A 27,694-nucleotide genomic window follows, 5' to 3' on the forward strand; every position below is an offset into this window, starting at 1 on the left:
TGAAAAGGCATCCAATTCGTCATGTGTAAGAAAGCTAGAAAGGCTTCATTGTCTAACATAAAACATTAGCAACTCCAACCTTGTCTGTGACAAGATTGTTAGCAGAGGCACCACTGCAATTACATCCCAAGAGAATGCCAGCTGAACAGATAGGAATTGCAAGTAGACAGATTTTTATCACCATGGGATCTCAGAAAGAAAAAAAAAAAAAAAAAGGAAATCTTTCATTCAAGATCTGGAAATGCTTAAATGCTTCTGACAGTTCCAGGGAGCTTACCAATTTGACATGAGAATCCTGAAGGTGATTCAGCATGAGCCCATTCTGGTTATGTCTCACAGGTCCTCCAGTTAAAGAAAAAAAAATGAAAGGAAGGTAGAGAAGCACACAAAGTCACTGTTAAAATTCTATCATGTAAAAGCTTTATGATACAATTTAATTACATGAGCAAACACAGAGCTAAATGGTTGTCTACAGCACCACAGAACGCTAAGTGATATTAAGAAAACCAAACCATTTAGGCAAGTTTACACAGTAAACAGTAATTCATCCATAGCACAGTCTAATGCAGGATTCAGTAAAACCTGGTAACATAAACCAGCAAATAAAACAGTTAATGACAGACCTAACTGCTTTTAGGTCTGTACTACCAGTTGAGAAAGAAGAGTGCCCGTAATACAGTACTGTAGACCAGAACAAAACCAGATGATTTCTGCCCCCAAAAAAACCTGTATCAGACACAAACAAGGTATAACAAAAATTATGAGGAACTATAACCATGGAACTTTCCAGAAAATAGTGTCATAATAATCTGTAAGTATGGTTCTGCACCACAGGAAGTAGTTGTGCATACGCGGAATGGGAGAGTCACAACCAAGATTTGACTCAGTTGTGAACTCTCAGTAAAACTTGAGTATGGTCACTGTAATGCACTACCAAAAAAATAACCCTGACAATTACACTTCAGCAATATCAGACTAAGTGATGACAGCTTATATTACTTTAGTTCTGCTTCCTATCAGAGATCTACTGTACCTACAAAGGAACAACACATCTGCATTGAAGCTGCCGAGTCACAACTGCTGGGAACACACTCCCACATGTGCCTACTTTCTTGGCCTTTTCCTTCAGCATCAAATACAGTCCTGTGTTGGAGAGAACAAAAACTACACGCAGTCCTTCATATTCAGTGCACCTTTTTCTAAGAACAGCTCTGGAGTTCACATACAGAACAACCACTTTACCATATGACTGTCTGGAGGAATGAATTTGAAAACTGTATTCCAAGGACATCATCCTCTGAAAATTCCAAAGGAAGAAACTGCCAGCAGACCACATGGGAAAAATTTTCTCCAAGAGTGAGAATTCTTCAGATTACTTTCTCTGTTTCACTGATCTTCCTTCTGTTATTGACCCAACTTGTACCTGCTGTGCTCATCAGATGCTGCTGTTTGCAATGCAACAGAGATGATTTTCACACCAAAACCAATGAAGTACTTCAGGAATCTAGCAAGAAAGGGACTGTAACATTTAAACGTGTAGATGCAACGTAGGGATTTATAATGGAGCATCCTGAGCAACATAAGCTTGTAAAGACACCAGACAGGAGTACGGCTCCAGCAGGTAAGGCTCCAAATATTGCTTCCTGATGTAGCTACATGCTCATTAAAGGGTGTCTCATGCAAGTAAATACTGAATTGCCTTCTGTACAGTATCAGCAGGAGGTGATAAAGGCTCCAGGTTAAAACATCATTCGTTGAATACCCATTTTGCCTTTGCTGCCACATCCAGGTTTACTTAAAAGCACAGTGTTGGTCACATTACTTCTAATGAAACGTGGGAATTTTGCCACCAACTTCAGCAGCAGCAGAGATAAGCCAGTGCTTCTGACAAAGTAAAAATACCTCCTCCTCCCCACTCCCAAAGCCCAATTTTTAGTTTAGGAACATGCTTTGAAATAGGTAGTCATTTTGTGCATCTATAAGATCAGAAGCCGGAATAAAATTTAATATTTATTAGAATTTCTTCCAGTAACAGCATTCAACATCTTAACAAACCAAGTTGCGAAGTCTTAAAAAAAAATCTAGGATTACAAAAAAAAAAGGTAAAATAAGTTGTTCTTTATATTTAATGTCATCAAGTGGGATTTTCTATTTAAAAACAAATTTGTAATATAAACAGAATTATTTTAAGAAAATGTGATTAACATGATGTCATTTTCAGAATGGATACACAGTGTATGAATACTGATCTGAAAAGAATGGGGAGCAGAGTACACTACTGCCTTGCTCAAAACAGGCAGTTTGAAAAATGGGAAGGGAGGAGGATCTTTCCAGTGAAATAACTTAGATACCACGCAATGGACAAAAAATGCAAATGTACAGAAGACATTACATGACGCCCTCATTACAACACCCCCTCAAGTCTGGTTATACTGTAAATTAAGTTAGTAAAGTGCATCTTTAAAAGACTTGTCTAGTGAAATACCTTTTCCAATTATAAAACACAACACAAGACGTGCAGTAACAGTTAAATCATAGTGTAAGTTTTTAAAAACTAACTTTTCATTCACTAAAGAAGAAAAGTTGTAACTGCAGTAGTGTTCACATTATTCTTCAATAGGATGCATCCTTGTGTGCTTTTGATACTTGGCAAATCCTCAGATATGGAGCATGGCAAAATTATGCAGTTTAAGCAAGTGCTTCTCTCAGTGAAATACAACTCTTCAATGGCAGAATGGCCACATGCAGCACAACCACATTAGATTTTGGGAAGCTTTGGTGCACTAACGATGGGATTGGTCTCCTGTAAATATCTTCTCCCTGCACTCTTATAGTCGTAGGTGCAGGTGTGAGTCTCTGCATAGCGGTGAGTTGCACAGAAGTTGTTTCCACATCTGAAGAATCAAGAATATTAGAAGTTACAAGCTTTTAGAAGCTTTTAACTCTGACATGCTGGGAGCCCTTTGGCTTAATCATGTCTTGTTTACTTGACATGATTGCTTGGATTCTAGTTGTCTAGAACTTGTCATTTTTTGACACTGAAAGTTGCAGTTCTAACATTCTCTTCAGCTGGGAATTTAAGCCATCTGAGTACTCCTGAAATCAGCTAGCAAGAATCACAAATACATAAGTTAAGAATGATGGGCTTTGATCTACTCTATTTCATTTTAAAGATCTTACACAACAGTAGCAGGTAGAATTTAGAGGACAAATCCATAGAGCTAAAATAATGGCATCAGGTCAAAGCCACATAATGTATTTCAATTAGACATGACACATCATTGTAACCACTAAAGTAACTATTTAGTTCAGCATGTGATTTCTGCCTGGCATAAACTGAAATCAGTTACTACCAATTTAGTCAGCTGTAGAGATGATACATGGACAAACTGCAGAGAACACAGGAAGTATGCATATTTCCAGAATCAGTTGCAAATTCAGTGAGGTAAAATTAGGATTTTTCCCTTGACAGCTCAATATGCTTACTGGGAAAAAAAAAAAGAAATTACGCATGTACGTCGTACCTAATCTGAAAAAAGTACTTAGAGACCAATATTAGCATCACAGAACCACAGAACTGTAGGGGCTGGAAGGGACCTCTACAGATCATCTAGTCCAACCCTTCTGCCAAAGCAGGCTCCCTAGACCAGGCTGCACAAGTAGGCATCCAGGTGGGTCTTGAATGTCTCCAGAGGAGAATTCACAGCCTTTCTGGGCAGCCTGTTCCAGTACTCTGTCATCCTTACTGTGAAAAAGTTCTTATGCACATTTGTGTGGAATTTCTATGCTTCAGTTTGTGGCCATTTCCATCCTGCTGCTTGAAGTATTTAAGTTGCTTCTTGACTGTAAAGCAATGACATCATTCAAAAACAGAATGCTCTTTAAATGGACTGAGCATTACCTGCTGCATTACCATCTCATTACTGTACTCCTCTCCCTATATATATCTAGATTCATATATTCTGCAGCTGTTCCTGAGGCTTTCCTGCCAGGTAACAATTTTGTTCTCTTTTTGTTCTTGCTTCTATAATCACCTGTCTGTATTCTCTACTAGGTTGATGTTCCATTCTAGTAAGGGTTCACATGGTTGGCAACGTACAATTTTTCCCCTTTCTCTGAGCTTCATTTCTAGCCTTAAGCAAGCTGCTTAGTTACTTCTAGAAGAGCTTCCATCTCTTGACTCAGTAGAAAACTGTCCAACAGCCAAAAGATGTTTCCAAAACCAAAGAGTGAGTAAGGAAGCAGTTTCTCTCTCCGAAATTTCCATCTGAATTCCCCAGTGGCAGAAGTCCTTTTCATTTAGCTGCTGACATGAACTCCAATCAGCTTCAAACGCAGACCTTAGTGCAGCAGCTTCTAGCCTTTGCTTGTTCATAGCAAATGATATCAAGAATATCTTGAGGAAAACAACTGAGACCAAAACAGAAAGGGTGGGTTTTTTTTTTTGTTTTTTTTTTTCCTAGTCACTACCACCAAGTCTCATTATGCTGTCAGCAAGCTGTGACTTGCAGGACCAGCACTCTAGCATTCTGCTTTTGAAGTGCTCTGGATGTTCAAAAGTGACTAAAGTTTTACAAGGAATAGTACACATGTAAGAATTAAAAAGCTGTCAAAGAAATTCTTACGCAATCAAACAGTGCAGATGTGTTATAATAGGGCCAGATCTGAGGGAGTTTTTCCTGAAATTGCTCATGGTATAATTATTATTAACACACTTTGCAGAGCATAAGTCTGCAGTAAGTCCACATCAGTCTTCTCTATTACAAGATATCTTGCATTTCTTTATCTTCCTAGCAGAATCCATCCCTCCACTGCAGAGCACGCATGATATTACTGAACTTTATTTCCTGGAGTTTTGCTGAACTGAGAATTGAAACAACTCTCTCAACTTCTTTGAAAATTGTCTTTTGATGTGCTAGGTTTTAGTGAACATCATGCAGCATACAAAAACTTTGGTTATCCCAGCTATTTACCTTAAACAGCCAGTTACACATCATGCCTACCTGCACTCATAGCTGGTAGCCAATCCAGTTTTCTTGCCACAGAGAAAGCAGTACTTTGCAATTTTCTTTTTTGCTTGAATTGAGCCAGTCACAGGTGGAAGATGGGTTGCTTCACCTTTCAGAGGTAGAGAGACAGCAAAGACAATTTTATTTATCCCTGGCCACAAACAAGTTGAAATTATCTTACAAAATCCAGATTTATATTCCATTTCTTAAGATATCTCAAGTGGGATAGCCCTTCAAGCCCAAAAGAGTAAAAACACCTTTGGAACACCTTTGAAAGGGGCAGTGCAATGCATAACTTTGATACGTTATTTTTACATCTGTTAAAAATTCATATAAGCAAGAAATTACAGAGAAAAAACAAACTTACTAATGCTATTCCCAAATGCAAAATGTAGTGCAACTGGGAAAGCACTACACACAATAGCTTTCTGAAGAATCAACTGAACATTCAATACACAGCATATAGCATATGCAGTAGCTAATAACTCAAGTTTACCAAATAAATATAGCAGCATTTAAAAATCTTGCTGGCACATAAAAACTGCAATAAAAATGCATGATCAACTATGTAGCTTCATAGTTAGATTCTACCGATCAGTGCTATCATCCTACTGTCATCTAAGAATAGAAACTTCCAGGTAATGTTTGTCAATGCCACCCATTCCATTATCTAAAAGCACACTATTCCAGAAGCATCAGTTAGCGTTGTTTGGGAAAGAGAGCTTGAAAACATTTTTCACTGTGAACTACACATAAACAGAAAAATAGTGCATCAGCCCCTACAGCAGCTGTTGTAACACGAAGTAACTACATAAAATCAAGGCCTTAAACAAGAATAGGAATCTGTCCTTTGGCTAGTTATAGAAGTGATCATTATCTTTCTCCCAAGGGGATGCATAATACGACACCTACTGTGTCTTTCTCATGTCTGAAACCTTTTGGAAAATACACTTTTGCTTGACAAAACAAACCAAAGCAGTCTATTCATCACAGCTGGATCCGAAATGGAGTAGATGATAGAAAAGTAGGCTTCCCCATCATGCAGACTTGTCTCTTTTGCCATGGAGTGCTTACGGACAAACAAATTTATTAATGCTCACTGTCAATTCAAAGCTGCACCCCAGCTGTGACAGGAAGGCAAAAGCTTTCACAGCTTTTGCCCTTACATCACTGCATAACTTTTTTCTGAGGCTATTTTCTAGCTCATTCTCTGTACTGGATCTTAAGCAGTTCTGGAACACATGCTTCCCTCTTTTCCCTCTTTCCCTAAGATCATAAAGAGAGAAGAGAAAGTCTGCAATTGCAAGTCAAAGACATGAAGAAAAGTTGATTGTGCTGAGAATCTTTACCAAATGCATTAGCTTACTGTCTTTAGTAAAAACTGGAGTAAGTCAGACCTCTTGGAACTGCCTATGGGCCTTACAAATTTTTCTTGGGCTTCTGGTTCGGCTCAGGAATTACCAGACCAGCACACCTTCAACACTTCAAAGCAATGTTCTCATTGACTTGGATGGTTTTCCTATCACCAAAACAAAGTCTGCAAGACCTAAAGACAACACTAATCTGTTGACACTACAAAATGAGCCTAAAAAAGGGTTTTCAAAAGATATGGAAGTAAACCACTGTGTTTAGCTATTTAATATACACACAGTGAGGAGGGAATAAAAGAGAAAATCAAGATTCACCAAGTACGTTAGCTTTTCTTGAATGAGCATTTGAACACAGTCAGGAAAATTACTGTCCTGACCAAGTGAAGAGGCAGGAGATACATCCCATGAATTGTTATACAGTCTAGGCTCACGATCATTCTTCTACTCTTTTCTTAGCACACAACCTGGCTGCTTCAGGCTAGAGACCAACTCACATGGTTTAAGAGCTTTTTAAAGGTGCTCCTCTAGACAAATACATTCCCCTCCTGAGAGAATTAATTACACCAGATAATCACATTTAGGTTAATAACACCCACTTCCAGTAGATGGCAAGCTACAGTTATCTAGACTAAAGTAGAAAGATCAATGCTTGTCACAAAAACCAGAGGAAATCAGCGTGGTATCAGTGCTCTTCAGCATCCATGCCCTCCTTGCTTTGCTTTTGCCAAATCTTTTTGGCTTAGGCTGCAGTCCTAAAGACAATTCTACCAATCAAAGCAGTCTAATTCCAGTACACCCAGAAGTATTCACAGAACTAGTCTTTCGGAAACTTCAGAGTAGAAAGCCATATTTATGCCTAAAGATAATATGCAGGACTCATTAAGTATTAATAAAGCTAGGAAAGAGTCACAATTTTATCTACCCCAGATCAGGATGACATTTGTATATTAAAAAATTGCTTAAAATATTAAAGGTCACAAGACACTACAGAAGTGAAACACAGCAAGAACTTCGCAAAGATATATGATTTCTGTCCTCTGAACATGTGATAAACCAGGAAAGATTAAAGAGTCATCTTCAATTATTATTTAAGTCACATTACTTACCTACTCTTTTCCCTACAGCTGCATTACTTCCATTCATTCCAAGCCCATGCGCAGACTAAAAAAAAAAAATTCCACAAGGAAATTACTAGCACATGGAAGTTAAATGAAAGATTAGGCAATCTGGCATCAGCTTGTTTGAAACAATGTTGTAACAGCGAACGTACCTACAAAAACAGTCCAAGACTTCTGTACAAAAAAAAGAATTATACAATATAAAGCCTTACTCAGAAAGACTGACTTGAATTTTAATAGTCTCCCTGTATTTCACAATGCACGAAAACAACATAGTACACTGGAGATCTGAAGCTAGGAACATATGGTACTATTCACAGGGAGAATTTTGGCGTAAGTGTAATTAGTGAGCAGCAGAAATCAGATGACATTTCAAACAGTCATAATTCTATCATTACAATAACTAATAGTTTTAGTTGTGAACTAAACAACCAATTACTTCTAGGACCCATTTAGATAAACACAGAGCTAAGATACAAAAAGGAATTTAGAAAATAGATGCAGACAGAAACACAAGATAAGAGCTTTCATAATGCCACTGCAAGAAAGACAGAAAAAGCCCAATTTCTTTGGAATTATTATTACTCACTAGGATATATTCAGCAGCTTCATTTGCAGGAGCAGTTTTCCTAAAGCTTTCTTCATGAAAATTCTGAAGGTTTGTAGGTAGTGCAATACCAGAAGTCCGAAACCTCCCAGTCCCACAAGAACTCTGTGAACTTTCCCTGCTCACACTTCGGGCCAGCGAAGCTAGAAATCCTAAGTTATTTACAGAACTCACAGGTTCTTTGGATCCCTTGTTAGCCACATCTGCAATGTCTCTGGCTTCTGCTTTAGCAATTATATCAGGTCTTTTGCTAAGTGAATCTAGTTTCATGCTATGAAATCTAGCAGTCCTAGAAAAAGAGGAATCTGCTATACTACGGACTTCCAAGGATCGGAGCGTGTCTGGTGAGGTTGTAGTTCTCAAGTTACAAGACTCAAAGCATTTGGGTTGTGTTTGTGGTTTCAAAGAACTATGATGTGCCATTTGCGATGAATACCAAAGAGGTGACAAAAGCATACTTTTTTGAGGACTTAATTGACGAGTACTGAGAAGTCCAGTTCCCATCGCTGCAGTGCTCAGTACTTTACTTATAGGCTTTTTGTGCTGTTCTATAACCTTAGATTCTTCATCTCCATCTGAGAGTTCAAGTTCTGAGTTCACCTTTCCTGTGTCATGTATCTCGCTACACTGTTCAGTGGTGTTTGCTTCTGTAAACAAAGCAAAAGTATCTGTTTCAGACAGAAGTTTTTCTTCTGTTCCACACAGTTCTACATTTGATAGATTTGGATACAAAACAGAATCTTCCTGTGTTGCTGAAGTCACGTTTTCAGACACTTTTTCCAAATTTGCAGGCAGAGATGAAACAGGAGTCAAAACACTATTTGTAGGTACTTTCGCATTTTCAAGTTCGACACGAGATATTTTTGGAGGTAACCTGATGCTACTGACTGACTGAGACCAAGAATTGCTCTGCCAAGTATCATCTTCCTTAAGAAAGTCATTAGCTGGGGACGGCATTGTTCTACCAGTTGTGGCCAAAGAAGCCAATGCTGTAAGTGCATTTTGGGAAGACTCTGAAGGATATGAATTCCCAGAAGGAGGTAGGCAGGACTGTCCAATATGAGGGAGCACTCTTAAAAATCGGTGGCGAGCAGCAGCCGCCGAGCCACTGGATGGTCGAGGAGCTGTTGGAGGACGAGGTTTCACCTTGACAGTTTTTTTAGGCTATTGTAAAAAAAAAAAACAGGCAAAAAACAAAACCAACAACATTTAGTATTTGAATTATGGAGGCAATCAGAGACCTGGCTGAGATCATATTCTGAAGAATTCTGACAGTAGCAAAAGGCCAGAAAACACTCGTCATATCATTCACACTACTCTCCCACCTGCTAACTACCTAGACTACATACCAACAGAATAGCAAGATCAAAGATTATAACCAGAAAAGGCCATGTCAGAGGAATAAGAAAATGGAAGCCAGAATGCCAATGAAGTTATCCAGAAGAGTACAGTCTCAGACAAAAAAAAAAAAAAAGAAAGAAAAGGTGTGTCTTCATTTTACATCCAGGGAACTAATTAATAATTTTAAATAATTAAATAATTTTACTAATCCAGATGTCCTGAATACCAGCCTAATGTTTTAATTGCTAGGCAATCTTGTTCTCATATTTAACTCTACAGGACTCTTAGTTACACTAATTCTTATGCAGAAATAGAAATAAGTTTTATTTAAGATAAACATGGCTCATTCTCTACTGCAAGAGTACTGGAAAACAACATTACTTAAAGAATCAGAAGAAAAACAAAACAACCACAAAAATAAGACAAATACATCAAGGACAAGCAGTGAATTCCTCGAATTCTGAAAGGTAGATCCAAGGGAAGCCGATGCCCCAGGGAAGAACATTCATGTGTTATTGTCCTTTTAAACAACAGATAATAAATCATATACCCTTTATCACTCTATTTCCCCAGACAGCAAAGTATCTAATCTGCTTTTCTAAAAAGCCCATACTGGCAAAGTGCAAACTATTTGATCATAGAAGAATTTAAATCACACTTTCACCTTTTTACTTAGATTCATGTTTTCCATCTTCGCCTTGAGCAGTTTCATTTTATTCATAGTAATTGAATTTTCAATAATCTGTTGGCCAGAAGGTGATGCCTCTGTCTCATCTTCATCATCAGCATACAAATTATAAACTGAACCACCACTGAAAATAATAAAAGAAACTTTGTTTTCACCTCTAACCAATTAAATTATGTTTTCAATGTATTCTCACAACTAGAAAGTCAAATCCGCAGTTGATCTGTTGACAAAGCATTATGAAAAACTGTATGCAAAGACATTTCAAATCCATTATTTTAGAACATAAGCATTCCTTATTAGAGTGCTCATAAAAACGATGATGCTGAAACCAATACACAGTCCCACTTCTGGGAAGTTGTTATACCATATACACAGTTGGTTCACACTCACTATATATTTTTCCCCACAGAAGGGATATCCAGTTCCACAAGTGTCTCCTGAAGGTATGGCCAAAGCTGTTAACAGTGACTCAGACAACAAGCTGATCAGTTTTCCAATTAATCAGACACTGGCATGGAAGGAAAGTCCAAATTTCTATCCATCCTGAGGGGTGTTCTCACCATAAATGGAAATGGAGGGGTCACCCATGTGGATGTGATATTCTATTTCTCCTTTTCAAAATAAAAAAAAATAAAAAAGGATCAGTTTAGGTTTCTAAAGAGTCTCACATTCGGAAAAAAAAATACAGATTAGAATTGCTAGAGCTAAGACAAGATAGTTTAATTCAGTAGTCACTGGAAGTTCACGCTGTATTTTTCCAACTTGTATTCCAATAGAATGCAAAAACTCAACATTTTAAGATCAGAATCTGACTTGTTTTTTTCCTAGGAAGCATTAGTCACTAACACATATCCAACATTTGACAGTTAAGTAAAAGAATCATTATGAGTGTCCGTTCATTACAAATCGATGTCTTTTCAATCTCATACATAATACTTTTTAAAGAGTGTTTTAATTCTTCCATTAGGCTGCCAACATCTAGAAATTGTGACAATCTGGTGATTCCCTCATGTTCATAAGAATGTTTTATTCTACCAAACAAAAATTTCTTCTCTCCAAAAGAGACCAAGGAACAACTAAAGGTGATGGGCAAGTCAGTACCAAAACTCAGTACCAAAGCGGGCACCTTCACTAAATTTAGATTTGCAAGAGTCAGAAAGAAACCAGTGTTTTTGTACTGACTTTCCCAATCCTTTTCCTAAAATGTAGCAAAATTCACAAAGTAACACAGCTGGGAGACGAACTTTTAAGAGCAAATTCAAAACAAGTCAGAAGAATAGTCCAGTCATTTCTTACTAGACATTGAACAGCTCTGTACAGGGATGGTCTGCACGCACATTACATACCTCTCCTGGTAAAGATTCAACACTACACAACCATCTCAGAATTTTAAATCTGCAAAGATTTAAGTCATCAACTCAAAGCCATTCTCTGAACTTCCCCTCCTTCAAGGTAAGAATAGAAAGAAGAGGGATGTAATGGTCCCATGCTTCACCTTCCCCCTCTATGTAAAAATAATTGTTTTCGTTTTTTTTCCATTTTATGACCAAATAGAGACAAAAATAACACCAAAAAAGGATTAAGGAGTTTTTCCTTTAATGGAAACGTAAATCTATAAAAGTGGGATGGGGAGATCTGTTCTTCATTATACTTCGAGTCCATTTCTCAACTGACTTTCTCCACTGGTGTCAACATTCTTGAGTTTTTGCTTACAAAACGTGTGCTTCACAGACTATCAGTATATTGTCAAAACACTGCCAGCACACCTCCACAACTCCAGGTATTTTCTTTTAATCCAGAGACAACTACCACTGTACTTACACTTTGACAAGCTTTAACAATTAAATGTAGGTAAAGTAAAACAATCTGGAGAGCAATTAAACAAAACCTAAAACAACATCTAATTTCTAAACTGCAGTCACTAAATACTCACATGTGAGAAACGTGACTTTGGCTTCGCTTAATAAACAGTGAAAAGAATAGTTAACTAAAACTATGCAAACCGTAACCTTGGAGAAAATGTAGCTAGTACAGCTTTTTTTTTTTTTTTTTTTTAAACAAATGTACAAATATTAAATTTTTCAGGGGATTAGAAAACCTACCTCAAAGCTCCAGTAAGGACAATGTAATATTTTTTCCAATATACTTTATCAATTTTGATAGTGTCAGAAAAAGAATCAGACCAGCAGCCTGTTCACTATAAAACAGTAGCTTAAGTGACAGTCTAACTCCTTTGTTAATCTTAGTATCAAATTACTGATATAAGTTTGGTGTTTCAACATTAGCTAAACCGAAGTCAAGTTATGTTCAAAGATCAGTTCTAGTAATAATCGTTTCAGTATTTTTTTTTTTCTAAAAAGAATGTAAAAAAAAAGTTTCTCTAAAACTTTGGGCAAACTCTGTACATTAGCAATCATTTATCTTCCTGCCTAATGACTTGCATAAGTCATTTCCATATAGAAGATTTACACTGAAAACAAATTTTTATAAAACTAAACAAATGCCTTGAAGTGGAAAAGAAAAATTGTAATAACTTTTTTTTTTTTTTTAAATTAATGGAAGCTTTTCATGCCCTTGTTGCCAGGTTGACTCTGTCTTGTGTCAAATTGCCTTTGAGAAAGGGGGCTGGAATGTCGAGAACTGCCTCAAGTACAAGGTCAGCATTAGCTCACTTTTCTGACACACAGAGATAGGCAACAGCCAGCATGATCACCGACCACAGAGCCCTACTGTGTAGTCAGGTAAACCACTCAGAGCCCTTTGTGCACAATTACTCCAATATTACAGATATTCATTTGACAAATAAAACTGGAAATAACATTATTCTTCAAGACGGGGATGCCATATAAAGATTAAAACCAACTTTACCTCAAAGATTCAGACAACGGAGTTAAAGTACCATCTCCTCGGTCTACTACCCGGAAGAAATTCAAGTGATCTCCTTCTCGATATACTAAGAAGGTAACTTGTTTGTTAGATGGCCCTTTCTCCCAGATCTCATCTCTGCTGGGATCCATATATTCAGCTATTTCCCTTATAGGGTCTTCTACAGGAACTATGAAGAGAAAAAAACAAACCCAGAATAAAACCAAGTGATTTCAACTTCTAGCAATCACATTGTACTTTCAGACCATGCCTCAACACAACTACAGTTACAATACAGAAGCTTTTCCAGCAAGTCCGTTCACTGGAAGACAACACCAATCAAAGATTCAACTTGAAACAGTCTCTTTCAAACTTTCTTGCTGTTCTGCAAGCAGCACTCTACAGATTCAAGTCATATGCTTAGATATGCTAGATTTACAACACCACTTTTCAGTGAATTCTTTATTAGCAAGCAAAGTCTGAGAAACAACAAGAATTCTTTGGAAATAATCTAGCTGAGATGTTAACTGCTATATATCTACTGTTCAAACAATCCATCCTCTGAAAACCTGTCTGTTCACTAATCATAATTTAAAATCCATTCCAGAGGTACTCTTTAGAGTTTAGGTACTCTAAACTGTTCTACTCTCAGATTTTCTGACCAAGAGGAAAAAAAAATAAAAAATCAACCAATAAAAATATTTTTAAAATGTTTTAGAGGTGAGCCTACTTCAGAGTCAGAAGAATGGGTCCAAAATAAAATTACTGAACTTTTTTTTTTTTTTTTTTTTTTTAAAAAACAGCCTCAATTTGGGTAATTCTGTCGCTACAGAATCAGAAGAAAAATGTAGTTTAGTTCAATTTTACATGGTAAAAAATAACACCCTAGCTATGTTTCTTCCACTAAGGCAGCAGATCCCTGGATCCTTTTACTAAGAGCACTCAGTACTGCAATCAGGAGATCCTTCAGGAAGAACAGCTAAATGTTTACAGAAAACTTGTCATAGCTTGAATCACCCAACTGTCAGCTGCTGCCAGATGACAATCAGGCCTCTTAAGGTACTGAGTTCTTTTAAAACAAAGACTAACCATAGTTCTCCTACAGTAATACAACCAAAAATATTAATTCAGTCAGGTTTACAACGCAAATACACCTTGTTTTACAAAAAGTATCTCCGGTAAACTATACTTAGAACAGCATTACAACTGAGGCTTCATTACATTAAAGCACTCAAATATTAGGTGCAATGTTTTCATCACCTCTGAGAGCTCAATTCAGTTTACAATTGGAATTCCCACCATAAAAGACATGCTGAGTGTTTTCCCAGTGAAAATTATTGAAGGGTTTTTTTCTCCACTTTCAGTTTTCGTTGCTCTATGGATGATCCACATAACGAATGCTAAAGCAATATCCATTTCTTATTAAACAATGACGTTACAGTAATGTTGCCTTCTTCCCTGAAGAATTATTGACTGTAAGACTCGATGATGCTGTACAAAGATACTCCTTAAACTAAGGGCAAACAAAATTAAGAGATGGTGCAATTGTTACACTAAGGAAAAAAACAGAGGGATACTTTTACCAAGTATTTTCCAATTAATTGGAAACTGAAGCCTGCTTGCCTGAAATAGTTAAGAGTAGCTGTTCACAGTTTTAACTTGCTACATGAAACAATTAGGTTTTAGCAAAGTTAGCACCTACCTCTCCTAGTGTTAATAGGTCCACCTCGCATAGCCAGAACTAACTTCAGAGTGCAGCCTTCTGAAATGCTGTAAATAACAATAATTCTTGTAACATTCTCTATTGTCTATATTAATAATCATTTAGAAACATTCATCTCAATTTTACTCTATACTTACTTATAATCATTCAAACAATAGTCATCTTTGAGTTCCACATTATTCCAAATTAAGTGCTGCTGAGAGATGGGAATACCTGAAGGGAGAAAAAAAAGATTAAAAATTGATAAGAGAACTTTTGGGGAGTTTTGCTTTTTGAAGAATGTGGGTGTACAAGGATAAGAGATAAGAAAGAAGACCACAAGAGAAGGAAGCAAGCAGGACAAGGACAGACATTTGAGCAGCCCTCAGACATGATATCCAACCTTCTGAACATTTATTATGAATGAAAACGATGTTTTCAGTAGGCCTGTGCTCACACAAGGAGCTCAACCTCTTGGATCAGGGTTGTGATCAATGGTTCTGTGTCAGGGTGGAGGCTGGTCACAAGCAGTGCTCCTCAGGGGACAGTCTTGGGACCGGTGCTCTTCAACATCTTCATCAACGACACAGACGATGGCATCAAGTGCACCCTCAGCAAGTTTGCGGATGACACCAAGGTGAGCTTTGCGGTCGATGCATTGGAAGGAAGGGAGGCCTTCCAGGGGTACCTGGACAGGCTGGAGAAGTGGGCCCATGAAAACCTAACAAGGTTCAGTAAGGCCAAGCGCAGGGTGCTGCACTTGGGTCGGGGCAACCCCAGGTATTTATACAAACTGGGGGAAGACTTCCTGGAGAACAGCCCTGCAGAGAAGGACCTGCAGGTCCTGGTAGATGAGAAGCTGGACATGAGCCAGTAGTGTGCGCTTGCAGCCCAGAAGGCCAACAGTGTTCTGGGCTGCATTCAAAAAGGGGTGGCCAGCAGGAAGAAGAAGGTGATTGTCCCCATTTACTCAGCTCTTGTGAGGCCCCATTTGCAGTACTGCGTCCAGGCCTGGGGTCCCCAGTACAGGAAGGATGTGGAGCTCTTGGAGCGGGTCCAGAGGAGGGCCACTAAGATGATCAGAGGGCTGGAGCACCCGTACTGTGAGGAAAGGTTGAGGGAACTGGGATTGTTTGGCTTGAAGAGAAGGCTCTGGGGGAGACCTCATTATGGCCTTCCAGTACTTGAAGGGTACATATAAACAGGAGGGGGAACAGCTGTTTATGAGGGTGGATAGTGATAGGACAAGGGGGAATTTTAAATTGGGACAGGGGAGGTTTAGGTTAGATATTAGGAGGAAGTTTTTCACGCAGAGGGTGGTGATGCACTGGAACAGGTTGCCCAAGGAGGTTGTGGATGCCCCATCCCTGGAGGCATTCAAGGCCAAGCTGGATGTGGCTCTGGGCAGCCTGGTCTGGTGGTTGGTGACCCTGCACACAGCAGAGGGTTGGAACTAGATGAGCACTGTGGTCCTTTTCAACCCAGGCCATTCTATGATTCAATAGGTCTGTAGAAGCATTAAGTTGCTTCAGACAATGTAGAATCCATACTCGTTTCTTGTCATCAGTTGAGGGAGGGTTGTTTTTTTTCTCCCCTCTTATCTGCACCTCAAAGCTTTCTGTCTACTGACATGAAAAGCAGGATAAAACTAACTACAGAGGTACCGAATTATTTATTACAGATAAATTCTGTGAAATTCTGTGTCACTCACAGCTAAGACAAGGTTGCATTAGAATAACTGGTGACAGCTCTGTTACAGTGCTAACAACTATAAATATGTTTTATTGTCACTTCATATGGAAACCAGAAGCTCATATATACAATACAACGAAATTCCTCCTACAAACTTTTACCTTCTGTAGGTGTTCTTCTAGACCATCAGAATGCTTTAATACTATTGTCTAGTAACACTCATTTTCAAGTCAAGTTCTGGGACAGATTTGGTACCGCTTTTTTGTTAAAAGAAATAACAAAAACGTACATGGCATGCTTACTTACCAGACAGCCTACATGAAGATCACTATGTTTCTTTTTGCCTGTATAACCAATTCATTTAGATACAGGCATGATACACATTGAAGAGAGTAAGCATAAGCTTACTTCTTACTTCAATTATCTTCACACATTTCTATTAGAATGCTGCCTCTTTCCAACTTTTGCATAGTACAAGTCAGGACAGTTAAGAAAGGATGACACATCTCTGGCCACCAGAAACACTAAGGTTACTGGGGAGGTGAACAGCTTTCTTCACTGCCTTTGAAAATAAATAAATAAACAATCTTTCCATAAGCATAAAAAGGAAGTACTTCAGTTGAATGTATCTGTTGAAATCAGTATTTAAGATTCCACTGTGCACTTCTGAAAAAATGTGATTAAAAGGAAACCCATGGAGGCCAAGAACTACTTGTTAAAAAAGGTCTAAATGCAGTTCTTTAGGTTAGGAAGCAAAACCTATAAATATATTCTCCAAAAGGTTAAAGCAACCTTATCACATACTTTAATTCTTGGTCACTTTAGTGTCAGATTGTGTCATTTGTTATTCATTTACATTCTCAGATATTTAAAAGGAGGTATAAGTAGTTATACCTCACAGACTTCTAAAAAATACATCTGGTGAGAGGGGAATGCAAAGATCAGAGTTTTTCAGTTGTTTTGGCACCAGCACTCAGCTTCTCAAGGCTGGTGACAGTGTTTGGCAAGTTGGAGCAGAAAGTCAGTAAAGCAGCCACTTCCTAAGCTGGAGAAAGGGCACGAAGCCACAAACACCATCAACAGCAAAGAGGAAAAAGGGGTCAAATTCTGACAAAAGCCCAAGCAGATTCAACAAGCTAAGCAGATGCTGCCATGTAGAAGACTGATTGCATTTTGGTGGAACTATCACTGTTGTTTTTTTTTTTTTTTAACGCTTCAGAGAAGATGACAATTTGCTTCTCCCACTACAGCTAACATTTTCTTTTATGAATGATCAACACAACTCTGCTGCACTTGGAAGGTAGTCAGAACAAGTCTTGTATTATCTGAAGTGCACAAGCCATTTATGAGACCAGATGCCTTCATACAGTAGACCAACATAATAGCTATTATCCTGCCAGCTATTTAATAACTGGCTACTGGTTAAGTTTCAAGTCTGCAGCACAAGCAAAATGAGAATGATCCAGCAAGAGCCAGCAAGTCTGCAGTAAAGTCCTTTTCTTTGTTGTTTTGCAGTCTTCTGATCACAAACAGTCATTACGGTCTGCATTTGTTATGGTTTCAGCAGCCTCCAAGGAGCAATTTCCAATTACTCTGATAAACTGAGAGAGTATTTGTTAAAAAGGCTGGCTTGCAACTGGCAGCACTGCTGTGAAGCATGTTTTTGTTCATCTAACAATGACAATGTATTTTTGATTAAATGAACAGATGAAACCCCTATACTCTGGTATAATGAGAAACAGACAAGACCAGTATTTATTATTAATTCCCTTTCATGCTGATTTCTAAGAATTCTGTTACGTATACACAAATTAAATGCTATATGGTTTATAGTTTTATGTGCAAGAAGTTAGGCATCAGCCAACAGTGGATGCCCCATCCCTGGAGGCATTCAAGGCCAGGCTGGATGTGGCTCTGGGCAGCCTGGTCCGGTGGTTGGCAACCCTGCACATAGCAGGGGGGTTGAAACTAGATGATCATTGTGGTCCTTTTCAACCCAGGGTTTTCTAGGATTCTATGATTATAGCAAATCTTCCTTAAAATGACATCTGCATGTGGGTTCAGTACATAGAACTGGCAACAATGAGAATGACAAGATACTCATCTACTATCCCCTCCTCCTTAAGCAGCACATGACTGCATCACTGCTCAGCTGTAAGACAGTACTCAGATGAGAGGAAAATAGAGCAACGAGCAAAAGCTCAGTGCTCAAAAGCAAGTGAGCAAGCCAGGTGATGCTGTAGGAAGTCAGAAGTTTCTTCATACTGTATAGACATCTGTAGCCATTTCAATAGGCAAAATGACCTATCAAAATGGTGACAATGGGGGCACAGAAAAGGGAAGGAGGGGTTTGATGCTGCCTCTGAATCAGCCATTCAAGACACACCCTTACAGCTCACTTCTTTACTCTTTCTGGCATGGAAAGCAGGCTCAAAAAACTGATATGGTTTGACCCTAAAAAAGCCCTACAGATTTTAAAGCAACCTTTATTTTATATTGTAGGTAGAATGTTACTATGTTTAGGAAGACAAATACTTTAAACTCAAAGTTCAAATGCAACGTACTTATCTTTCATCCCATGTTGAAATTGCTGCAGAGCTCCTTAAACATTTACTTTTTGTTCCTGCTTACAGAGGCTGAGCTGACAGCCTCCATTTTGCCCTCTGAACTGCCTACATTAGGGAAGAGCTGCAAAGGTTCACCAACTTACAGCACCAGGTGACATTTCCGGAACAGTTGAAGTCACCAGCCTTCATTTATATGATAGTAGCCCACATTACTGTACATAGTTCATGTATTATCTACAATTCTTTTACAGACCACTATCTGAACGTTCCTCCTATAAAATTAAATATAAAGATGTAATTCTGAGTGAACAATACTAAACCTTGCCCAGCCCAGCAGCCACAAAGACTTGTGCAATGGAGTGACCAATGTTTATCATTTGAAAATAAATGCTAGTTGCTCTTTTGGTGAAATCCTGCTACTTTTAAGCACCATTAATATGTTAAACCTCAGCCTTCCACATCATCTTGAAACTCAAGTACTGTCCTACCCCTGACCATCAACACGTGGTCCGACTTTAAGATCAAAATATCTACAAGTAAACCAAAGGGACACCACCACACACAGCTGCTGACTGAGAGTATTCTGGCTTTTATGCCACCAGCAGAGACAAAGGGAGACAAACACAAAACGAAGTGTTATGCCACCAGCATAACACTTAAGAAGGCTCCTTCAGTGAATTCAATGCTAGAGATAATTTATCTGAAGTGGATCCAAAGCCATTATTAGAACAAATTGAAGTTTTGATAGCGAGTGCTTGCTTTACATGGGACATGTTTCAGACACATGCCTGGACCCGACCCAAAACCACAGCTAACTCCAATTTATGAGCTGATGTGCACAGAAATTTTAGATATGCTAGAATCCATTAATGCATTTTAACCCACATCCACTGATTAATGCTAACTGGAATGAGAGAGCTGAGATCCAGAGCTCTTTTTAGTAGGGTACCAACATCTACTGCAGCTGTCTAAACAAATCCTTTCCACATCAGCTCACTAAAGAGATACCAAGAGGACAAACAGTATCAGAAGTATTTCAAAATTCCTTAAGTGTCATCCATACTATCCCTTCTTATTACAACTAAGAGCTACTGACAGTCTAGTTTTTGACAGAAGTTATTTATTTAGTTTTTTTTTTTTACTATTAGCCTCTTAGAACTAGAGGGGCTGATGACAATTTACCAAATCTGTTAAATTCTGATATGATTCTAGATTTTATACATGGTGATGTCAGGTAGCAAAACAAATCATTTTTCCAAATGTTACTTCTGTATGCTTATGGACCATCATCCTCAACACATACATCAGCCTACAGAGACAACACACACACTGAGGGACCTGTAGAGTCTCCTAGCAGCACAGGAGTATTCTCCAGACACAAACACAGCTTAATCAGGAGAGGTTCACACTCCATGGAAGTTGAAACAATACAATAATAAAAAGCAAAAAATAGCTGCTGAAAAAAGAAAAAAGCAGCTTTCTGCTTCCCATGCCAGATCATAACCATAAAATTACTTCACAATTCTGCCTTCACCTGATTCATTGCTTCAACTTTTGTTCTACAACAGAAACTTCATTGCTGAAAAGTTGTTTTCTGCTTTTGTTTGTTTTTTGCTTTCCAAAACATGCAGTTGTAGCCTTGGCTGCAGCACAAAACTGATTTGTCATTGTGTCTGTCCCCTATACACTTGTATACATAACCAGTTTCCTCTGCCCCCTCCGTAACTCATATTGATTAGCAAGTTACAGATCTTTTAACTACATTCTGGGGTACTAAAGTATTTGATTATAAGAATCAAATTATTAATAATTAAGTGAATACAGCAAGCACCTAAATCATTAGTCCATCATCATAGAATGTACAACATAAAAGACATTTCTGGTAAGCACTGCACTCTTCTTATAAGAAATGATGATACTTTTAAGTTGGACATAACCAGCCTACAACCAGCTGTAGATATAATTCAGTGTGCCAAGCTGCAGTCTCCTATTTCGGACAAGAAATCCAAATTCTTCTTCCTCATATTTTCCACTGGTCTCTTCATGCATCCTTTAAAGCCTTTGCTTTCATCTGTACTGTCTCAACAGTCTGCCTTCTTATCTGTCACACCTTTCGTACCATTGTAATCAACCAAAGAATTAAAAAAATAAAAAATAAAAAAAATATCATTTTTATGTTTCACCTCTAGCCTCCAGAAGCAACTCAACACGTTCCCTGACTCACGTTTAATTAAGGCTCTAGTACAAGCAACAAAACTATGTCCATGTAGCTACACTAATTCAGCTATGCTGATGTAAATCTCTAGTTACGTGCACGGTGGAGCTTCTTGTATGCAACCCTATTAGCCAAAAGTCGCTCTTATTGCCATGACCTCACTAGACAAAAGTCACCCTTACTGTTGCAATGCTTCTGCTTCAGTTCATTAGCATGGATTTCCATAAAGGGATAAGAGTATCCTTCGAATCAAGCATCATATTACATCTCACAAGTGGGTTACACGCAGACAGAAGAATGAAAAATGTGGACAGGTAAACGGGAGAAAGAGGATCCCTTATCTTGAAATTAGAAACTGCTGTACTGTCAGCTTACGCAGCTACACAGCTCTGTAAAGACTATGAAGTGCAAGCATGCAATACTGCAAAGCAGAACAAGTATTGATACAGAGGTATTCTGAATCACATTCTTCCATGCAGGAAGGGGAGACAGAACTGACCCACCATGTTTTCTCCTTCCATTAGCATCATGCCAACCTCATAAATTAAAGACAACTTTAATTGAGTAGCATGCAAAGTTCATCACGTTGCAAAGCAGCACCTCAGCCAGACTGCCACCACCGCAATATCTCTCACCTACTCAGAACTCCCACCAGCAGCCTCACACTGTCCTTGCAGGTGGCCTGCACAGCAGTTACCTTTTTGACTGTGGTATCAGACAAATGGAACTGCCATAATCCAACCAACCTAAGAGGCAACAGCTGCAGCACCCAGACTGAAGCAAGCTCAGAGCTGCAACACAGATATACTGCAAGACTCCTGACAGCTCCTGCTTTGAGAGCTCTCACTGAGTAACAAGGGAGTTCTATGTCTGACAACATGGTGAAGACCAAAAAGGTTATACCCCATACAATTAGGAGAACTAGTGATTTGCCACAGAAGTCATACAAATTATTGCTGATACGCATTAGAAAAAAGAATAAGAAAAAATCAATTCCAGTGAAACCTACAATGTGAACTGATAGAAAAATTAAAGAAAAAACAACTCCAAAACCCAACCTACAAGTTGAACATCTAGCTTACACCTACAACTGAACAGATAACACGTAAAACAAGACTTCCTCTGAGGCGATGGAGATGAAGCTGAAACAAAAGAGAACGGTACCTTCCAGCCTCTGAATCTTTGCTTTGACGGAAATCACAGTTTCAAAGGGCGAAACCCGCAGCTCGAAGCACGTCCCTGTGAGCGTTTCAATGAAGAGCTCCATGGTCTCATAGAAGGGAAGTTTGTAGTGAAACGGCCCCATGTTATCCTCATTGAAGAAAGGAGGCTCCTTCTTGTTGGCCATGACAAAGGACTCACAGCTCGGTAGGAAGCTCTGCCAGAAAGCCGTGTCCTGCTCCCAGTCCTGGGGACAGGTGTGGTGTATCGCTGCTCATGTTGGGAACGGCCGCCTACAAAGCAAACAAGCACAGCCTAACAACGTCTGGGCACAGCCTTCCCATTTATTCCAGAAGGAAAACAAAACAGCAGATAAGAGCTGGGAAATTAGCATCTAGGTCGTGCAGGGAACCGCGTCGGCTCCGGGACAAACGCCTCAGGCAGCGTTCCAGGATCTTTTGCTGCCCTCTCATTCACGGTTTGCTCTCCCGACCGCACGGGCTGGGCTCAGCGCTGGGGGAACGGCGGCACCCGTCCGGGCCCGGAGGCCCCGCGGCGGGGCGGGGGAGCGTGGCTCTCGCAGACAAAGGAGAGGTAGCAGCTGCCCGCCGCCGCCCCCGCGCCTCAGGGCGGCCTCCCCCCGCCCGCCCCCGGAGGACACCTACTCCCTTCCACCGCAGCGCTCCGGGGGGACCGCAGGAGGGAAGGCGGAAGAGTGGCACCCGCGCAGCGGAGACGGAGGACAGGGCGCCAACGTACCTGCCGCCGCCGGGCCCGCTCGGGGGCTACGGGGAGACGGGAGGAGGCGAGGCGCGGCGCGGCCTCCTCCGCCCGGCGTGTCTCGTACAGCGGGGGGAGGAGCCGCCGCCGGCGGGAGGGGGCAGCGGAGACACACCGCACCGCCGCTCGCAGCCCGACAGCCTCCGCGCCTACCTCGCCTTTATGACATCCCCGGCGGGAGTTCTCCCGCGGGCCAATGAGGCGGCCGGGCCCGAGGGCTCGGCCAATCGGCTCTCTCGGCGGGCGGGGCTCGCGGCGCCGTCAGGGCTGGTGCCACTTGTTGTGGTCGTTAGGACGCGGGGCGGCGGAGCGTGCCTGGAAGGACCCGGATGCAGCGCTTCGTCGGCGGCAGCGGTGTGTACGTCACAGGCGGGGGGCGCGGGGGCTCACGGGACACGCAGTCCCTCAGCTGCGCCCCCAGACGAGGTGCGACGGAGGGTTTTTCCTCTGCTGAATTTTCACGGAATAAAAAGCTTTTTTTTTTTTTTTTTTTTTTAAAATTCTATTTCATTTAGAACCGTTTGAGTTGAAAGGGATCCCATAAAGACCATCTGATCCAACTCCCTACAACAAACGGGGACACCTACAGCTCCACCAGGTGCTCACAGCCCTGTCCAGTCTGTCTCCAGGGAAGGGGCACCCACCAGCTCTCTGGGCAACCTGTTCCTCACCCCCTTACTGTAAAAAAAGCTTCCTTCTTCCTTACATCCAGCCTAAATCTCACCGCAGCACTGCACAATGCTAACTAACTGAAGTTACCAAGGTAAAAGGAAGGAGAAATGAAATAGAAGCACTCACCCTTTCTCCCCCTCTCCCAAGCCTGTCTCTGAATCCTTTCTCAGCAAAAGAGAAAGGAGCTCATAAGCACTCCAACCCTACATATGAGGACCAAGCAGCAGATGCACAGCCTATAAATAACAGGCAGGCACCTTCCTTGCAGCTACCACTTGTGTGCATCTCCCACATTCTACTTCTGCTCACTGCACGTCAGCACCAGGGCCGCCTATGGTGCATGCCCATATGGGTGTTCCTCCGTAAGTGAGGTAAGAGGTGAACCAAGCCTCTGTGAGGCCCTGCACTAAGGACTGCATGCAGACCTGCCAGCATGGAAGCAACCAAGCACAATCAGTGCAGATGGACTTCCTGGGATGTGCTATTTGTAACACCTCAGCAAATCCAGGCAGGTGAAAAACTCATTTGGTGGCTTACAACTTGAACAGAAGATAATGTTAGGGCTCTGCTGATCTTCTGTAACACACTCTGGCAGAAAAGTTTTAACTATTGTTATTTTTACAGACTGCGTTAGCTGCCAACATGAAATAACCAGTCTCCCTCTGTTGTCAATCCCTGCACTCAGATTTAAGTGCAGGATTACATAAGAGGAGCTGTACCTGATAATAGAACCCAGTCTGGCACTAGCATTAGCTCAGGAGATTGACAGCTGATCCAGAGAAAGCATGGCAGTGGTTCTGGTTATTTTCTAGTCATGATGCAGATACCCTTCACAAGTAGTAAAGAAAAAAGCAAGACATACAAACATATCTCATTTAACAGACTCAATTTACTATTTAACAATATCAATGATTCTCTCTATAGATCTGTTCAATAAAACAAACTATACTTTGTATAATAGATAACTTCATTGAAGGTATTGCACAGGCTATATTCATCTGGCCACCATGGAAAAAAATAGCAGGAGGTTACTGTCCTCTTTAAATATATCATTAAGCGCAATTAGACCCAGCACAAGAGTATACTAACCATTTAAAATGGGTAATCTGTCATTTAAATATCCACAGCCATCTCATCTCAGGCCTACTGGATTAGGGAATCCAGAATATTAGTACTGGACAGGGCTCAGGGAAGGCCTCCTCTCTGCAACACACTCCTGTTGGCTACTGGCCTCCAAAGGCATTCAGTGGGTCATCAAACGTGCTCAGTGCCTTGCTTTCAGGTTTCACTTCCGAGGCTGCCTGGGAAGATCTGCTTTTGGGAGTGGGTATCTTGATCTGGCTGCCAGAGAATATATCATCTAGATATGGGAAAAGAAAAAAAAAGATAGCTTTAATAGGACTGCTAAACAGAAGTATTATTGTACAGAAAAGTCCCCAGCACACAACAGCGACTGCCAAGGACATTCTGTTATAAACAAATGCTTTTCTGCTGCAATTCTACTTGGATTTGTTAAGGACATACGTGGGAGCTGCTAGCTGCAAGTCAAATCAAGGATAGTTTTGCTTCTCCATAAAGCTGAATAATACTTATATTTTATAACATATTCAAGCTCTCAAAAGCATTTGACAACTATTAATAAGTTAAATGTTTGCAATAAATTTCATCTTGCAATTTCCAGAAGACAACCTCCTGTTATCTAGAACATTAGCATTTGAAGAACTTGAGAGAATCCGTGAATTGCTGAGATTGGTACCAAAGAAAATCACAAGAGAAAAACTATACAACTTGCTAGTGATTGCTGTGCCATCTGCTAGCCATGCAGAGTCTTTAACCTACAGCACAACAAAAACATAGCATACAGCACTGGAGAACAGGACACAGCTAAGATGCAGGAGGCAGACTGCTCTGATCACCTTCCTACTGAATATTCAAAAAGTCTGTCTGCAGTCCTGCATCAAGACCTCCCACTGCCTTCCTCAGTGTAAGCATTTCTATCATGAGTAAAAGTAAACAGGACTGAAACATGAAAAAATCTTCCATTCTATTAAGACAGAGTTCTTTCCCAGGATAACAATAGGTAAGGGGAAATCCTCCAACACAGACACCGTATAACAGCAGCAGAGCCCTTCAGCTCTTGCTGTGGCTCATGCTTACACCATGCTCACGGAAGAAGACAGCTCCTACTGTATAAGCACTGAAGTGTTGCCATGAGGTTCTCTGGAGACTGTGAAAATGATTTTTTTTTTAATTTTAAATTTATTTTACAAGGCAGAGATACCTGGATTCCTTGTGATTCACAAGGCTCTTATATAGCTGGTTCTGAACCCCTACTTAGGAAACACACCACATATAGAGGTTCTCGGTTATTTTCTGGTCTGGAGTGTGAAAATTAATATTCCAGCCTTAAATATCTATCCTAACCTTGAGCAGTGGCCAAGCAAAAAGCGGCCTGTCACAAAATGCTTGCCTTTCTCTTCTTGCTGCTTCTTCCCTTTCAGCACGTTTGCTACTGTGCTGATAAGGATTACACAGGAATAATCCAGGACAGCATCTCAGCACAACAGCAGTTTGAAAAAGCAGTGAAATAGAGTAATTCCCTACTGGCATTACTCCAAAGCAAAAAGCTGTCACATGGATTTGCTTCATAGTCAGCCGGGAAGTAGTGCGAGTGCTATCAGCAGTAGAGGTATCACTCACATTTTATAACAAGGCTTGTTAGAGAAAAGAGTTTTGGCCACAAATTCCAGCATTTGTCAGTGCACAAGAAAGTTCACTTTTTTTTTTTTTAAATTCTAGATGGGCAGAGACAACATCAAGATGCTTGTGTCATCAACCATACAGTCACTGAAGGGGCGAGAAGGTTAAAGACCTACAAGGGAATTTTTCATAATACTGCCAGCACAAGCTTACCACAAATATACTAAACAATGATACAAAACTGGTAGAACAAAGAAAGCAAGCAGCTTGTGACCTCCATGCAGTTGAACTGCAGCCAGTTAAGTGCTTTATCTGCAGCAGAAAGGATCTCCTTCTGCTACATTCAGCCTAGATAAAGCGTTACCATATTGCTGAATCCTAATCTTAACCTGCAGAACAGGGAAGAGTCATTTCTACTGCTCTGAGGCCAGCAGAACATCTTCACCATCAGCTGTCTTCTCTGCACTGCAGTTAGTGTCCATAATTCTGGGCACTAAGAAGCTGCATACCCGTGGCTGCACTAAAAACAAAGCTCCAGAGCAGGCAAGTCCAACCAATAGACCACACGTGGCCCTAGACAGCTGATAAATGCCCCACAAGATCATAAACTGTTAACTTTATTAAATGATTTTTAGTGATATTTTTCATGAGTCAAGCATGACTCCAACGTTTTTATTGCCCTTATTTTTTGTTTCAATAAAAATATAAAAGTTTTGTTACTTGTATACAGTACCTATGCCATATATTCTAATTATTATTTATTATATATTTTATATGTGGCCCAAGACAATTCTTCTTCACTCAGTGCAGCCCAGGAAAGCCAAAAGGTTGGATGACATCCATGTTCTAGAGGAAAACCAAGTCTACCAGATACATGGGGCTGTAGATGCTCATATGTATCAACATCAAATGAGACATCAGACAACAAGCTCTGGCACTAGAATGCATGTCAAAAATAGAGTGCAAAAGACAAAATCCATCATCACTTATTTTTCAAGCTATTTTCAAATTGGTACTCTCCAATTGTATTTCAACACAAGGCTCTGGATTTGTATGCAGAAGTATTTAGAAGAGGTAGTGGTTTGGGAAGTTCTTTCATTTGCTACAGACCACATGGAAAACAGTAAACTATTAAAATATTTCTAAAAGAAACTTAGAATGAAATCTCTCTCTTGATTCAGCATATATTTCAAGAATTTTGCCTGCA

General features: G+C 40.0%; 2 protein-coding genes and 1 long non-coding RNA gene across 7 annotated transcripts in view; 1 reads left to right on the forward strand and 2 right to left on the reverse strand.

Moving 5' to 3' along the window:
- Window positions 1-403: 403 nt before the first annotated feature.
- Window positions 404-23,587, reverse strand: ZFAND4 (zinc finger AN1-type containing 4). Its single transcript, XM_031607676.2, has 10 exons — window positions 23,095-23,587; window positions 22,339-22,628; window positions 14,859-14,934; window positions 14,701-14,768; window positions 13,002-13,188; window positions 10,110-10,257; window positions 8,087-9,268; window positions 7,486-7,540; window positions 5,004-5,118; window positions 404-2,894 (listed from the first exon to the last, which is right to left on the reverse strand). Exons 2-10 carry the CDS (start codon window positions 22,520-22,522, stop codon window positions 2,759-2,761), a joined length of 2,151 nt encoding a protein of 716 aa, XP_031463536.2. The 5' UTR covers window positions 22,523-22,628; window positions 23,095-23,587; the 3' UTR covers window positions 404-2,758.
- LOC149917050 (uncharacterized) lies at window positions 23,384-26,918 on the forward strand. Of its 2 annotated transcripts, none has more exons than XR_016468794.1 (3): window positions 23,384-23,469; window positions 23,631-23,713; window positions 26,587-26,918. It is a non-coding gene; the product is annotated as an uncharacterized LOC149917050 (long non-coding RNA). The 2 variants fall into 2 exon arrangements; XR_016468793.1 differs by having other exon boundaries at window positions 23,397-23,473.
- WASHC2C (WASH complex subunit 2C) overlaps window positions 24,657-27,694 on the reverse strand; it is a 30,412-nt gene continuing 27,374 nt past the window's right edge. For all 4 annotated transcript variants that reach the window (XM_090145149.1, XM_090145147.1, XM_031607726.2 and 1 more), the window contains one exon: window positions 24,657-25,147. In XM_090145149.1, the coding sequence (XP_090001275.1) occupies window positions 25,011-25,147 (137 nt within the window). In that variant the 3' untranslated portion in view covers window positions 24,657-25,010. The remainder of the gene's footprint in view (window positions 25,148-27,694) is intronic.

The sequence above is a fragment of the Phasianus colchicus genome, chromosome 8, assembly GCF_987193195.1.
Source record: "Phasianus colchicus chromosome 8, bPhaCol1.hap1.1, whole genome shotgun sequence".
Classification (NCBI taxonomy): Eukaryota; Metazoa; Chordata; class Aves; order Galliformes; family Phasianidae; genus Phasianus; species Phasianus colchicus.

Excerpts from the sequence above, each read along its gene's own strand:
- ZFAND4 (XM_031607676.2), bottom strand. The coding sequence starts at position 22,522 with ATGGCCAACAAGAAGGAGCCTCCTTTCTTCAATGAGGATAACATGGGG. Across the intron at positions 14,769-14,858 it reads TATTGTTTGAATGATTATAA|CATTTCAGAAGGCTGCACTC; the intron begins GTAAGTATAGAG and ends TGTTATTTACAG. Across the intron at positions 7,541-8,086 it reads AAGCTGCTGAATATATCCTA|TCTGCGCATGGGCTTGGAAT; the intron begins GTGAGTAATAAT and ends TTTTTTTTTTAG.